Source organism: Xiphophorus hellerii, chromosome 22 (assembly GCF_003331165.1).
Source record: "Xiphophorus hellerii strain 12219 chromosome 22, Xiphophorus_hellerii-4.1, whole genome shotgun sequence".
In the NCBI taxonomy this organism is placed as follows: domain Eukaryota; kingdom Metazoa; phylum Chordata; class Actinopteri; order Cyprinodontiformes; family Poeciliidae; genus Xiphophorus; species Xiphophorus hellerii.
In genome coordinates, this window is record NC_045693.1 from 12,235,358 (window position 1) to 12,250,837 (window position 15,480).

The following is a 15,480-nucleotide window of genomic DNA, read 5'->3' on the forward strand; positions in this document are numbered from 1 at the left end:
GTAGATTTTGTGGCTGTAAAATCTAATAGGTAGCCATCTAAAAGCACCAAAATAATAATCTAATCTGACACCTTGGAGAAGGGCATGATCATTATACCTACTTATTACCCACCAAAGGATTATTTACTGTCTGTTAACTGTTGTTTTGTGAATAATAAACACCTTTTTGTATAAATGGTTCATATTAGCGAACAATTGTAAGCAGACACAATATGAATTCAAGCACTGATGAGATAACAAGTTAAATCTGTGGGCCTGGTTGGTGATACTGAAGTTGGCAGCACACAAAATCTCAGCATCCCAGCAGCACTAAGGGTGAGAAGCCAATCAGTCAACTAAGAGGGGAGTCCAAGTAAAAACTGCTGTTGCACCATTAATGCTGTCCAGTTTTTTTTTTCTTCTTCATTGTTGAGGCAGAGTGTTTCTCCACATGTGTCTTCTGTCTTCCCTCTGCCCCTGACCGACCTGGTCCTTTTTTGGACACCGGAGGCTGGAGGAGTATCAGGTCAAAGCAGAAGAGAAAGCAGCACACATCCTGCCTGTCATACGGGGCCCAGAAGACGGAGCGGCCGGGTCCTGCAGGACCAACTGGCAGATGGTTGCCTCAGGATAATGACCAGGTGACATCTGCAGAGTGAACAAGCCATCAGGCCAACAGACTAACCTTCCTCTCCACCAGGGAAGCTAACCTGGCCTTTCTCCACCCCCTCTTCCTCCTCCTGCCAATCCCTCAGGTTACACCCACAACCCAATAAGTAGACCAGAACTTTATTGATCCACTAAGTTTCTCACCACAAAAAAGTGTGAGAAAGTCCTAAAAAAGAAAACGCTAACAGATTTAATGTAGGCGGCTGAATTGAGTTTTCGTCTATTCTTTAGAGAGTCAGTCTGTGACTAGGCAGGGAGGAAATTTTCTATGAATCATTCTTTTCTTGCTGACATGACTCAAAACTAAATCCACAAAATGTTGTCAATTAATCCAATACTAAGGTAAGTGAGGTAAATTCTTAATGAGTAACATTTCCTGTTGAATATTTTGTGACTTTAAAGCAAAAATAAAATTGCGGTTTCACTTTTCTCTTTTTATGTGTTGCGTAAACAGTAGTTTGATTTTTTTTTTTAAAGGCCAATCATAGCTTGTCTAAAGGTTCATGCATCGACGATGTGATGCTGTGCATAAAGGTCATCTCATGACAGCGCTAAGATTATGAAAAGGTCAGAGTTCTCGTGCCATTTGGAGAAGAGGCAGCATGATGCCAAACTGCCAATATAATTTCAGCATGTCTTTTTCATTTGACTGTTAACACCATACATTGTTTGCTGAAAGTTTACAATTACTGTATGAACCGCCCCGGGCAAACCAACAGTGAGGAAAAAGTTTGTCAAAACTTTGGAAGGTTAAAGTAAGTAAAGGAATGCTTTAAAATGAGAATGAACTGAAAACAGCATTGCAGATGCTGTGCAAGACGAGTAAAAATAAAAGACGTGGTTTCTTTGTTTTCATTTTCAAGAAGGGAGGAAAAACACAAAGAATTATTTGGAAGGATTTGGGAAGCCATTGAGAAAACCTTGCATAACTTGAAGTCATGGAGAAGATGCAAGATTGGCTTTTTTTGGAATCGCCATGAATAAACTACGTAACGCTGAAAGTGATGTGCATCTATGTCTAAAAAAATGTATAAAAATATGCAAACAAATCATGTTTGGCTCATTAAATCTACTATAAAAGTGGAAAGAAAGCAATGACCACATCTGCCTTTTCAAACCATTACCATTTAAAAATCAAACATAATGAGAATGTATTGTAAATGCATATAGTGTAATGCACAGTAAGAATTCAACCTCAGTCATTTGGTGATTTGGGAGAAGCCCGGAGTAAAGCAGCCGCTCCTCTGGACTGAAAGGAGTCATTTGAGGTGATTCAGGCATATCAACAGGATGACTTTTGAATGATGATTTCTGGGAATGCCCTACTTTGAAGAGTCCTTAGGGTCAACTCAGAAGTATTAATTCCTTCTGGCAGGGGAACACCTGGGGATACCCCACAATAAGCTGGAGAGTGTCATCGAACAGAAAGTTGTATCTTGTACAATACTTTGCAACCCATTGAACTTCTTCATATATCATGTTTGATTAAATGTTTTTTTCACTAAATCAGTAACCTTTTGCTTTGTTTCGTTCAGTTATGTGATGCTTTGGTGGTTAGCTATGTGGTAGACAATGAATTCATAAAATTAAAAAAACAATATATTTCACACATTTCAGTCAGAAAAACACATCTGTCATTAAAAATACATGCAAATGATATCTTTTGAATGCATTCAAATGATGACAAATTATGTGTGGTTTCTTTGCACCAATTACTCAGTAGCAGAGTCAAATGTGATTCATGCTACAACTTTAATGTTTTACTTCTATTTGACGCTGAGCTAAACAGAGACAGCAGATTTTTTGTGTAATTACACATGTGGATTATTGAGGAATGACAGTTAATCTGCAACCTGAATTTTGATTTCATAATTTATAAAATGACTGAGTCTTTCAGCTGCTTGTGCATCATATAATTGCTGATTTCAAGATGTTAAACAAATATCCTCAGTTTGCATCATCAAGAGTCTTCATCTGGGACTGTTTTTACCATTCAATATCACACTGTGAAGAGACACTAAATGACTTTCACTCTCAAAGTCTCCTGAGTCTCTGAGTTCTTCCAGATTACACACATAGCTTATGATGCATTTTCAAGTAGTTAACCCGCTTTCTGTTGGTTCGCAAAGAACAAAAGGACACTTCTGGGGGCTTTTTTTTTATTCATACTTGACATTCTAAGGCTTGCTAAAACAGCTTTACGCCTCAGACAATGCAAAAATGTATGTGAAGAACCTTCTACAGGCACCTTTGAGAGAGGTCATGGGGAACAGACTGCTTTGATGGAGAACTGAGAAGAAGATTTTTAGTTTGTGAAAGAAAGGGATGAAAATGTTTCATCAAAAGAACAACAACTTTAGTACTCTTATAGAAGCCTGGTGTACATTTACAAACACATTTACATTGACACGATCATAAACTTAATTACATTTTTTGTGGCACTCAGGAATGTCATGGTCATTGTATCCACACTAGTGTATTATGTATAAAACCTAAAACTCAGTCATAAAAAAATATTTAGATTTAACAATGCTGCATTCAGAGTGATGTGCAGTGTCAGTTTTCTGCTGGATGTTGTTTTGGATATTAGTCAAAATTTGTGAAGGGCAAAAGTTCTGATTAGCTGCCCCACCAGATCCTTAAATATTTGCAGTTCTTCCAGAGATACCTTGAGCCTCTTGACAGCATCTCTGATAAATGTGATCCATGCCTCACTGTCACTTCAGCTGGATGGACATATCCTGATAGTTTTGTAATTGTGCCCTTCTCTTCATGTTGACGGACAGTAAAATGAACAGTGCGCTATGAGATGTTCAAAGCTAAAAATATTGTTTTAGAACCTAAACCTGCTTTAAAAACCCTCGTCTCTCTGGTGTGTTTCTTGGTCTTCGTGATGCTGTAAAGAGGGCTTAATACAAATGCACAACACATTTTCTTTTCTTTTTTTTATAAAAAGGTTGACAACCATGTATACAAATGAAATGCCTTTAAGAAACAAAAGAAGACATCTAGTCTTGCAATTGCTGTAGAAATGTGTGAAAACAAAGTTAGGAAAAATACAGGATGTAATGTAGATATAGTTCAAAATTTTCAGTATTACTTATTAACATAATGAATTCCACAAAACAGCTGCATGAAGTCTCAATCAGAAAAAGCTGAAATAAATCATTTTTGACAAGGGAAATCAGTGCAACAGGTAGAGAGACGCTTCACTCTGATCGATACTGCATGTTATTAAGAAAATCATGCAAAAAAGCAAACAGTATTGATTTGATGTCTGACTATTCTATGTATATTTTTAGGTGACAGCCCCGGAGATATCTTAATCTTGGCTCGAGATGTTCAAATGCCAAGATTCATTTCTCACTGCTCCCTTTGGAATGATGTTATTATGGTTGGGGAGATGACAGTCGTATCAATTATGCATTAGGTGAGGGCGTATGGAAGGTATGCAAATCAAGCACACCCTGTGGATATTAGTGAAATAAATGAGAATGCTCCTCTCAAATTAATTAGTTCCAATGCAGAAATCAATCAATCTATCTATCTATCTATCTATCTATCTATCTATCTATCTATCTATCTATCTATCTATCTATCTATCTATCTATCTATCTATCTATCTATCTATCTATGAACATTGCATGAATGTATTGTAATGCAATTCTGAGTTTTAGCAAAGGATGAATGATCATGTTAAATGTCCTCTTACATGTCTTCTTACCTCCGTGTCCCACTCTTTTCTAAGTCCTTTCTCTCTTTGTTTCAGAATTTTTGCTGTAATCTTTTTTTTTTCTTTCCTCCTGGCTCTCTTGATTCACATCCTTGCATCAACAGCGCCACCATCTGGTCAAAAGATGGGGTTTTTTTTCAAATTGTACACACCGTTTTCACCACTTCTGAGAGCATGTTTGCAGCCAGCATAAAGACAACCCCACATTTTTAAAGGTCTAACAGTTTTAGAACTGGAGGCGATTTAATTGTCTCCGTGTGTTGGGTATGGTAGCGGCCACCATAGTGGTATGGAGGGAGAGAATGCATGACAACACTGCAATCAATCAACAAACTTGGTGGAAAATAGAAGAACTTAAGATAATACCTTCTTGTAAGTCAAAATTCAGTTCTGCGGCAGCTTGACATGTTCTTAAACTCACCCTTTGCTCTCTGAATTCAGATTAGGAAGTGTATTTCGAGATCTTTCCAATAGGAGGCAGAGCTCAGCTATTGAGCTCTTTTCTTTTTCCATTTATAAATTACATTTTAAAACTGTCATTAAAATATGACACCGTGAAGTCTTCAAATCACGCGAACCTTTGTGCATCTGTAAGTTTTCTCGTTTATTAAGCCCCGAAAAGCTTGCTTTTGACTCTCTTCCGAAAAACTTTATTTATACTGTACGTATAAAAGTACACAATGTGTAAAGTACAGCTGTGTACATATAAAACATGATTATTTAATATTATTTGTATTTGTTTTATAAATACGATCCAATGAGTGCACTTTAACTTCAGGTCTTGTGCGAAATTCTGTTACCCTGTGAAACTCTGTTCCCCCTGTGTCGGGAGCGCGCATTGCAGCCAGAGAGGCAGATCTGACGGATCTGACCATTTTCACGGCTCTTCTGATTGATTTCTCAGGAGGTCAGCCAGGATGGGACACATCCCCAAGGTTCCCGCTCTGCCGCCAATTTATTCCCATGTTATAGAGTGGGAACGGATTATATCAGGTGGCTAAAGTATTTGGTTCCCCTCCTTTAACTTTTGGCAAATAATTTCAGGCAGCTGAAATATCGATTCTCTCCTCTCTTCCCCCCATAACTTTGGGAAATAAAGAGCAACTGTTTCCAAATTCTCAAAACATTTTATGTGTGATAGCATGCAGTATACTATAAATTTCCTTAATCCAGTAATCTGTCATATTTTACATTAGAACGGGATTTACCAGAAAGTCTACATCTTTTCAGGAAGTCTTAATTTTTGTGCCCTGCTGTCAGCCAGCTTCCATCCTCTTATATCAGCAATGAAACATTATAAATACACACTACGTGTTGGAAAACTGTGTTTGATGACCTACTTTTATTTGTCAGACTTAAGTGACAAAAGTTGGAAAAAGACCGATTCTCTTGGCGTTTAAAATAACAACACAAAACGGCGTAAGAAGACCTCGTTTATTTATTCATTTTACAATTTTGTTATTGCTTCTTTTTTAAAACAACAGCTCGCGATTAAACTGAATGTTACAACCTTGACATGATTATATGAGTTATTTTACTGAGAAATCGATCAGAAGAGCCGTGAAGATGGTCAGATCCGTCAGATCCGCCTCTCTGGCTGCAATGCGCGCTCCCGACACAGGGGGAACAGATTTTCACAGGGTAACAGAATTTCGCACAAGACCTCTTTAAGCTCTTTTTTTTGCCACCAGAGGGCAGTGTTGTTACTGTGCTAAACTCAAAGACGGAAAACGACGTGGCAGCCATACAGGTCACTTCCTGTGTTTGGCGTAGTGTTGACATCCGCCTCCCGTTGTCATTCCTTACGTGTGCCAAACTGAAGTATCTTTTAAGTGATTTATCCAGCAGCGACTGGTAGGTAAAGAGGCTTTCAACGAACATGCGCAGGGGGCTGCAGGAACTAAGCAGCCGGGCAGGAGAGATGATTGCTGGGCTGATGTTGGTCCTTTTTGGAGGACTATTGGGGGTCTGCAGCGACGTCTCTGCAAACAGAGGGGGGTATCCCTCATTTACTGATGAGATTCCTTTTAAAATAACCTGGCCGGGTGCTGAATTCAGACTGGTAGGCTTCCTACTTGCTTTAAAGCACAATGTTTTTAAAACTGTAAGAACCTGATCACACACGAACGTTACTAGTTTAGGTTGGAAGTAAGCCTAAACTACTACGTTAAGGTCCTCTTTTTGTATCCCAAACGTTATTGTGATTCTTTTTTTCACCCCCGTTTTGCAGCCAACTTCAGGTGCTCCTTACAGTGAAGATGACTTCGTCATCATGACAACAACTGAAAAGGAGAAGTACAAATGTTTGTTGCCTTCACTGGCAAATGGGGAAGAGGTGAGCAATACATTGTTTGGTTCAACTTCAGGGAGTAAAACCTTCATCTTTTTATATTTAATGATCTTTAGAAACGCTTCCTTACTTCAATAGATAAATTAATGAACCACCCATGTGGCATAAAACATTTAACCTTTTACTGATCTTAAGACACCTTTAAAAGCATATAGTTTTTCATTATGTCCACCAAACCAGCCTGATAACAATTCTGTCATTTATTTGATCACACACACGTTAAGTAATACTAATACTTATTCTTCCACTACGTACTGTGAGTTGTCTGTTGTAACTGAGGAGAAAAGCAACTCATCAATAGAAAAACTCTATATTCCCAGCGCATTGTACAGAAGCAAGAAAGTACAGAAAATTTTAAACATGACAAAAACAGAAAGTAATAAAAAGAAACAACTTTTACAAAGTGAAAGATAAAGATCTAAAAAGCCTAAGCATGAAAAAAGCTGAAATCTACAGATCCACCATAGTGAAAGTTTTATTTTCAAGTATTCAATTTAAATTATTTACATTAGGACAAGTATAGATGAAATAGCGAAGTTGAAAGTTAGATACTAAAATTGCAGCTAAAATTGCATAAAACTAAGGCATGGAAGATCTGTGTAGCTCCGACCAATATAACATAGAAACCTTTTAATGATTTGATGTCTTACTCTTAAAAGTGTTGTTGTGTTGCTTGTCTAATTTGGTGTCTCAGGATGATGATAAGGGGTATGGTGGTCCCAGTCCAGGAGAGCTTCTGGAGCCGCTGTTCAAACGAAGCAGCTGCTCCTACAGGGTGAGACATGAAATTGAAACTGTCTTCAGTTAGAGTTCATGCAACGTTAGCAGACCATGATGGAAAATCTTTTTTCTTGGGTAGGAGGAGTCTTTGATAATTGTAAGCCTCTCAATTTTTAATGCAACCTTGTAGATTGAGTCTTACTGGACATATGAAGTGTGCCACGGGAAGCATGTCAGGCAGTATCATGAAGAGAAGGAGACGGGTCAGGTGAGTGGGTTGAGAGGTCAACGGTCAGATGACATGAATGAGAAGCCAGCACATGGATCCTAAAATTATCATGTGTGCTTCCGCAGAAGATCAGTGTTCAGGAGTATTACCTGGGGAATATGGATCAGAAGAGTCAGTCAGCTGATACAGGTGGGGTATATTGTGACTTTGCATCTCGATTTCTGTTATTTGATTTCTGGAATGAGCTAAGACTAATGTTTGACTTGTGTACAAGTTGTGGCTGACCTTTTTTTTTTCTTTTTTTTAAATTTTAGATCAAGATGAAGAGAGAGAAAATGCTAAAACAGCTTCACAAATAGAAGTAAGTAATATACTGAAACTAAATTGCCATACAGATTTTGTTCACATCTGTTACTCCCATTTTATTTAAAATTTGCTGGTTAGGTGCCCACCAAAAACATCGAAGGTCAGCTGACTCCATACTACTCGGTGAAAATGGGATACGGGACTCCGTGTACGTTGAAGCAGAACCTGCCACGCTCCACCTCCGTGTTGTACGTCTGCCATCCAGAAGCCAAACATGAGATTCTGTCCATCGCAGAGGTCACCACCTGTGAATATGAGGTCGTGGTGTTAACACCTCTGCTGTGCACACACCCAAAATACAGGTAGAACTCTAAAGAACTATTCTAGAAGTACTTCATGTTGTGTTTCTCTGGAATGAAATCGTTTCCTAACTTAATGCATGTTCCTTAGATTCAAGTCCTCCCCAGTGAATGCCATCTTCTGCCAGGCTATGGAGGGCTCCCCCCTGCAGCCCCAGAGGCTCACACAGTTAGATAAAGAGCAAGAGGAGCTGCTTAAACCACCTTTCAGCACCAATGCGGACATCAGAGAGGTGAGCAAATCAACGAAAAGTAAAAAACAACGCCCCCTGTTTATAAAGTTTAATCAAGTTTTGTCTGTGTCACAGGAGGGAGTGTCACCGGTTAGAGAGGAAGCTTTCACCTCTACGCACAAACCCATGACTGTTGGAGGACAAGTTCAGGTCACAGTGGGAACGACACACATCTCTCGTTTGACAGACGACCAGTTGATCAAGGAGTTTCTCAGTGGCTTGTATTGTCTGCAAGGGGTGAGGCGCGTTTTCATTTAACACATAAAGATCATTTCTAAAACTACTCTGTAATTCATGATCATCTTCATGTGTGTTTCAGGGCGTGGGCTGGTGGAAATATGAATTCTGTTATGGAAAACATGTCCATCAGTACCATGAGGTAAGATGACTTGAATTAAAACTGAAGGCTCAAAGTTAGCTAGCTTCAGTATCAATGACATGTTTAAAAAAGAAGTAAGAGAAAGCACAGGGATGCTTATTAGAATCAAATGATTTTATACAGCATTTGAGACATATTTGTGATTCTTTCAATCACGGAGTGAGCGTAAGTATAATCAAATAACAGGAAGGCTGAATATATTACGGCACAATTGTTTTATTCTTTAATTTATCAACTGGATTTAGACTAAGAAAGCACCAATCAGTCAGCCAGGGTTAAAAATTTGTCAGTGGTTAACTGGTCCAATACCTACTTTGTCTTTTAAGAATTTTTTTGTGTGGCTTATCGTCCTTCATCCATCCATCCATTTTTTTACACCCTTGTCCCTCATGGGATCAGGAGTGGTGCTGATGGAGGCGAGAGGTGGGGTACACCGGCTTATTGTCCTTGAAAGACAAAAAAATAACATTTTTCAAAATCACAAAACAGGAAATCAATATTAGCTTGATCAATGCATTTGTATTTCACAGGTTTCAACAGTCAGTTTGTCAACCTTTTTTTTTCCAAGAAATTTGAAGGTTCTTCTCCTCTCAAGTCAGTTTTCTTTGTCAGATGTATTTTAAATCTGTGTTTCAGGACAAAGAACAAGGGAAGAACATCGTCGTTGTGGGGAATTGGAATGCAGAGGAGCACGTTGAGTGGGCGAAGAAGAACGTTGCCCGATCCTACCAGCTCAAAGAAGATGGGGCACAGAAAGTCAAGTAGGCAATTTTGATTTCCTCTAAGAACCAGAATTAAAATTACTTTGATTTGAGTGTTAACCTTTTTCCTTTTTCCCCCACTTTTCTTTGCGTCTCTACCGTCATAGGGTAGTTTCCCACTTTTATGGACACGGGGATTTATGTGATCTGACAGGAAAGCCCAGGCAGGTCGTCGTAAAGCTCAAGTGAGTCAGTAATCTATAAGAGGAACGAGTAACATTCCTTTAAATCAACATAAGTCACTTAATATGTTAATATTTGAATTAATTCATAATTTGTCTCTGACAGATGTAAAGAATCTGAGTCTCCCCATGCTGTCACTGTCTACATGATGGAACCTCAGACTTGTCAATATGTGCTTGGGGTAGGTTTGGTTGCTATATTGAGAACATAATTGGTAACGTGTTTTATATAAGTGACAGTAACTTGTGGGCCTTAACAAAACACAATGTGAGTAAGTAGATTGGCTATTATCTTGATGACAAGTGATGTAGCATGTTTGTGGTAGTCTCCTAGTTGTTATGTGGGTCATTAGGATTCCCGTCAACAGGATTATTCTTAATCCTCTGGTTTGTTGGAATTGTCTTTTTGTTTCCTTCAAAGGTTTCAAGGCTGAGCAGAATGACTGAAATATCTAAAAGGCATCTGTGAAACGATGGAGATTTAATGCAATAGTTCCCAAAGTTCTGGTCATAAAACCACAAGGCTGGGGTGTAAAGATCCTTTATAGTGTGATAAAAAGGAAAACAGTAAAATATATATAAACTGCAAATGTAGAATGCATTGTTACTAGTGGGTAATACTTCTAAAACAGAAAATGTAAATACCTTGATTTGACTTAAGATTTCCAAAAAGCTGTTAATTTGTCTGTTAATATTAAGCAATTTTCTTTCAGCACAATTAATGATGGCTATGTAATGCATTTGCTAGGTTAGTGACAATTACACACTATTTTTTATGGTGCTAAGTGTAACTTTTAAATTCACTGTATGATGTTCCCTAACAATTGATATATATTACTAAATAGTAAATAAACTAGAAAAGAGAGACTGGAGTTTCTGGACTTAAAAAAATGCCAGCTAAAGTTTTATTCAGAGCTTGCAATAAAAACCAGTGTTCTGATTTTACAGTTTATGAATATCGCATTTTTGGTCACTAAAAATGGTTGGAAATATTCTATAAACAAATAAATAAATGGAGTACAAGTTTTAACGTGCAAGTTTGCTAAGTTACATCATCACTCAGATTGACATCTAATTTGTTTTATTTCTCCCTTGCTTAGGTTGAGTCCCCCGTCATATGCAGAATTCTCGACACAGCTGATGAGCACGGACTTCTGTCCATCCCCAGTTAAGCTGGACATATCCAGTGACGGTGTTGAGGCATGGAGAATGACAGGACTTTTGTTAAACAGAGGCCTGTTTGGTGAAAGAAGAGACTTTGGATGTTGTACTAAAAGCCAAAACTGTGGTTGAGCCTGATTGTAAGGCTGGACTCCATGTTGCCCAGGAATCCTGGGCCAGTGCAGACGCGGCGCGCAGCCCGTGATGTGACTTAAACGGACTTTTAATGAGTGAAAAGGGGCTCATGCTTCACCAAAGGGCAGCTGATTTAATGTCTGAACTCCATATCTATGCTTCTCTTCAGAGTTGATTAATTGGAAACAAGATTTGATGAGTCACGGGATTTTTTTAATCATTCAGGGGAATCAACTCAGCTCACATTGGTGGTTTTATTTTCTCTACTGTGCATTTCAGAGTGTGTTTGTGTGAGATTTTAAACTGACTGGTTATTTGTGCTAGCAGATAAAAAAATTGGACGTTTGGGATCCCTTTGCAGCAGGAAGAGTGAGTGTGTTGCCAATTTACAGAATGAGTGTAAATTATGCATGAGAGTGTGATGTGCATAAGCAGCAAAAGTTTGAATGAAACATTTGAAGAATGTACAGAATGTATATTGGTTCAAGGATATTCTGTGGTTTTATAAAAAGTGCACACTGGGGAATCTTATTGCTGCTGTATGAAGGGGCATAAACTAATGCTTTTGCTGCAGAAAATAAAATTACATCGGAGTTCATTGGTTGAGTTTCATTATATCACCTTAACAAACAGATTACTCAATAATGATAATGCATCAAAGTTGTGTAGCTCATTTTTACAATCCTCAATCACGCTTTATAAAGGAAGGAAATACATGCCAAATCAGAACACACATCAGGCTTAATTTATGGAAACTTTGGTTCTCATGGCAAGTAATAGACCACTAGAGGGTGCTGGTATTCTGTGAATTGTAATATTTACTTATGAAACTATTTTTTTGTGATCTTTGGGGGCACATCAGATAGGATTTTTTTAATCATCACTGTCTAGTGGTTAAATATATTAACAGTGTAACGTGTTATTACTGTCTTATGAAAGTATTGAAAAATCCACAGAATTAAGTACAGGGCCATCTTTTCAAAATCTGGTTAGAATCATAAGTGACATATTTATATAAAAAGGGTATTTAAAAAAATCATACCACAGATCCAAAGCGCTTGCTGACCATTTATTGGGTTAAATAGTCTGAGGTTCACAAATACATTTTCTTAAGAAGCGAAAAGTTCATCAAGGTGCAAAAACATGCCACTGACAGTTGTGTGGGCTTGTGCAGGGTATTTTGGTAGCCTGGCATTGCAGCAGTCCAACTAGCTGCTGTGTTTGGCAGTAATTTAAATAAAACCTTTAGATTTCTGGGTTGTTAACGGCACATGCGTGCACAATATTTCTGTGAAATTGCGTCTGTGAGAGCAAAACAAAAAAAGGATCAACACTTCCTAATAAAGTGGTTTCTTCTTTACTGTGTCAGGGGCAACGCTTATAATTTTGACAAGCTGCAGAGGAGAATAAAGTTACTGATTCCAATGCATTAAAAGAGCCATGTTGTCTTTAGATTCACATTGGACTTAAAGGCATAGTGAAACTGCCCAAAATGTTCTGTGGTTTCCCATTCCTTCAAACTGAAGGAATGGGAATCTGGTGTGCTGAGGTGCTGTCGAAGTCTTGCAGTGCATCTTGGTGAGTGTGGTAGTGCATGGCTACATAAGACTTGACAAAAGCAAATGTCTGAGAGCTGACAGGGTGCAGGCTGGTAGGGGAACTGGGTCCCGCTGAGGGACTGCTGTTGTAAATGCTGTAATACGGCTCAATTCGGGTATTCATTGGAGTAGAAGTGCTTGGGAGGCGAGGTTTCCGCACCCCTGTGGCCCTTGGGCTACTATCACAATCTCTAGAGCGACTGGGCCCACAAGCCTGGTCCACTAGCCTCCTGGGTGGCTTTGGCGAAAGCACATAAGCTGAGTTGGTTTCATGATGGGAAGATTTATTGTGATTGACTTCCAGGCTGCCCTTCCCCATTGCATGGAGGCGAGTCTTTTGCTTGCAACAGAGAATACCCAGTGCGGCCCACTGAATGCAGCAGAGCACACGGCGGCGAAGGCCTGCACTATTGCGCGAGTACACAAATGGGTTGATGCCCGATTTGAGGAAAATGAGCACAAAACCACACAGTTCAAACTGGTAATGTGTAAAGTTGCTTTTTGGCGACAAAACGTCCTGTGCCAGTGAAACTCCCATTGGCAGGCAGCAAAGCAGGACAGAGAACACAATAACCACGCAGGTGACAACTGCCTTTGAGTCTTTGGCCGTGGCTAAGTTGACAGAAGAAACTATCTGACAGCAGGTGGCTCCTTGGGCTGCTCCTGGGACTATAGGTTGGCTGATCCTGTTTGCATATGCATGTGTCTGTACATTTTGCAGTTTGTTGTAAGTCTGGTTGCGATACAGAGGAGGGCCTTGAACAGCACACTGCATGTTCTCAAAGCCCGCTGCAATGAGAGGTGCAGGCTGAGGTGGGCATGTGGCATCTACACTGATAATCGGACATTTCCTTACTTGTGCATTTTTTCTTAGTGTCTTAGCAATCATGAGATAGGACACAGACACCACAGCGACGCAAAATGCAAAGTCTGCCAGGTAAACATACAGCACAACCCTGGCTTTTCCACTTCCCAGTCCAAAGTGCGGCAAGCAAGGCCCATCTCTGCGTGGGTATGCTCGCATGGTCAGGAGAGCAGCCATGGTGAAGCTGGATGTCCACAGGAGAGCGGTGAGGGCTAGTGTGCAGAGGAACGAGGCGGTGCGATTAGGCTGCTGCCCCAGAACCATGCGAAGTCTGTGCAGGGCAATCACTGCCACCGTCTCCAGGGACATGATGATAAACCCCGAACTGGTCAGGTGGAAGGCGAAGCAGAAACTCTTTGATACACCGTCAGCTCCGCCGGCGTCCAGAAATAGCACCAGTGCAAACATGGGAGCCGTCACGCAGCAAATGAACAGGTCACAGAAGGACAGGTTGAGGATCATAAAGTCAAAGTTGGTGCGGAACTTGCGAAAGGCCGGGTCGAAAAAAGACAGGAACACCACAAGGTTGCCATATGAGCCCATAAAAAAGATGAAGATGAGGAGCAGGGAGCAAAAGGTCAAGGTGGCAGTGTGGATCACGGCCCAACCTGAAGGTGTCTGTATACCTCCGGTGCCATTGAAGCTCTGTTGTCTTGGTACATCCACCAGGTCTGATGGTGAAAGTGTGTTGTTCATTGTATTGTTGGACGCTTACATGGATTCCACTGTCATCAGATTCAGAAATATTCCTCTACATGAAAGGAGAACATGATGATCTCAGTATCTGAGTCCTTCATTATTCCTTAAAAAAAAGATACAAAAGAACGATTAGTTATTTCTATATGTTGCTGCCTTACAACCCATTTTAGAATTATAAAGCGTTCATAAAGGCTGTTTGTTCCACAGATCATAATGCATGACTGGTTTTGAGCAATTATGAGCTATTTAAGAACCCCACACCCTCCACAGTCTGCAGTAATCCAAATAATACATGCACATCACCGTTTTCCTGATGGATGCCAATTATCCCTTGTTTAATCGCTTAAAAAATATCTGCAAAGAGAATAACCTGTAATCGATCGCGGGTCCGTCATCCTCATCTGATTACAGCTTTTCTTCCCTTTAAAGCAGTACAGCAGTAAGTGTGGCACCGTTGCTAAGAAGAAAGAATAAAAAAAAATGTCCTCAGCAGCAGCGGCACCAGCAGCAACTCATGCACAGTACAGCAGCGTGCTGGCAAAGACACGTTTCCTGAAGCAAATGCAGAAATCTCAGTAAAAAGAACAAGAGCGTTTATGGTCGGCGGCAGACTCGTTTTTCTCAGCGATAGGTGCATCAATCCATTCTCTCACAGGCACGACAGCCGCTGGACGTGCGTTGAAAAATGAGTATGAAGTCACCGTCTACGTGTCTGGGCATGAGCATAACCACTGCATCCAAGAGGTCCGTCTTAAAAACTAACTACTCCTTACTCAAAATCCAAAAAGGTAAGAACAACCAGTGAGGGGATATTATTAAAGGGGAAAAACGCACGTAGTCACTATTATTGAAATGTAAGAAAAATGATCACCCTCCGCAGCCTATCTATTTTGAAGACGACAAGAATATGTATTTCTACTGTTGACGCAAATGCTTCATAGTGCCAGATATATTTGGCTTTCATACATTTAATAAATCTGCTCTTGTGATGATTGGAAGGCATCGCGTGCATTGCTATAAATTACAGCATCATCATAAAGATAATTTATGTCTCTGTTACTATATTATGCAAACTAAATAATATCGTTTTACTTAAATAGTGCTGTTTCACTGCTAATAAAA

At 39.7% G+C, this 15,480-nt stretch overlaps 2 protein-coding genes across 2 annotated transcripts; one reads left to right on the forward strand and one right to left on the reverse strand.

Moving 5' to 3' along the window:
- Nucleotides 1-5,899: 5,899 nt before the first annotated feature.
- On the forward strand, nt 5,900-11,794 carry erlec1 (endoplasmic reticulum lectin 1). Its single transcript, XM_032553718.1, has 14 exons — nt 5,900-6,443; nt 6,612-6,716; nt 7,426-7,506; nt 7,642-7,719; nt 7,806-7,869; nt 7,995-8,041; nt 8,125-8,348; nt 8,437-8,578; nt 8,654-8,815; nt 8,898-8,957; nt 9,594-9,718; nt 9,826-9,903; nt 10,007-10,082; nt 11,001-11,794. Exons 1-14 carry the CDS (start codon nt 6,261-6,263, stop codon nt 11,070-11,072), a joined length of 1,497 nt encoding a protein of 498 aa, XP_032409609.1. The 5' UTR covers nt 5,900-6,260; the 3' UTR covers nt 11,073-11,794.
- Nucleotides 11,795-12,246: 452 nt separating this feature from the next.
- gpr75 (G protein-coupled receptor 75) lies at nt 12,247-15,268 on the reverse strand. The gene is made up of 2 exons (XM_032553717.1): nt 14,729-15,268; nt 12,247-14,461 (listed from the first exon to the last, which is right to left on the reverse strand). The coding sequence occupies exon 2, from the start codon at nt 14,353-14,355 to the stop codon at nt 12,712-12,714; it is 1,644 nt and encodes a 547-aa protein (XP_032409608.1). The 5' UTR covers nt 14,356-14,461; nt 14,729-15,268; the 3' UTR covers nt 12,247-12,711.
- Nucleotides 15,269-15,480: the final 212 nt, after the last annotated feature.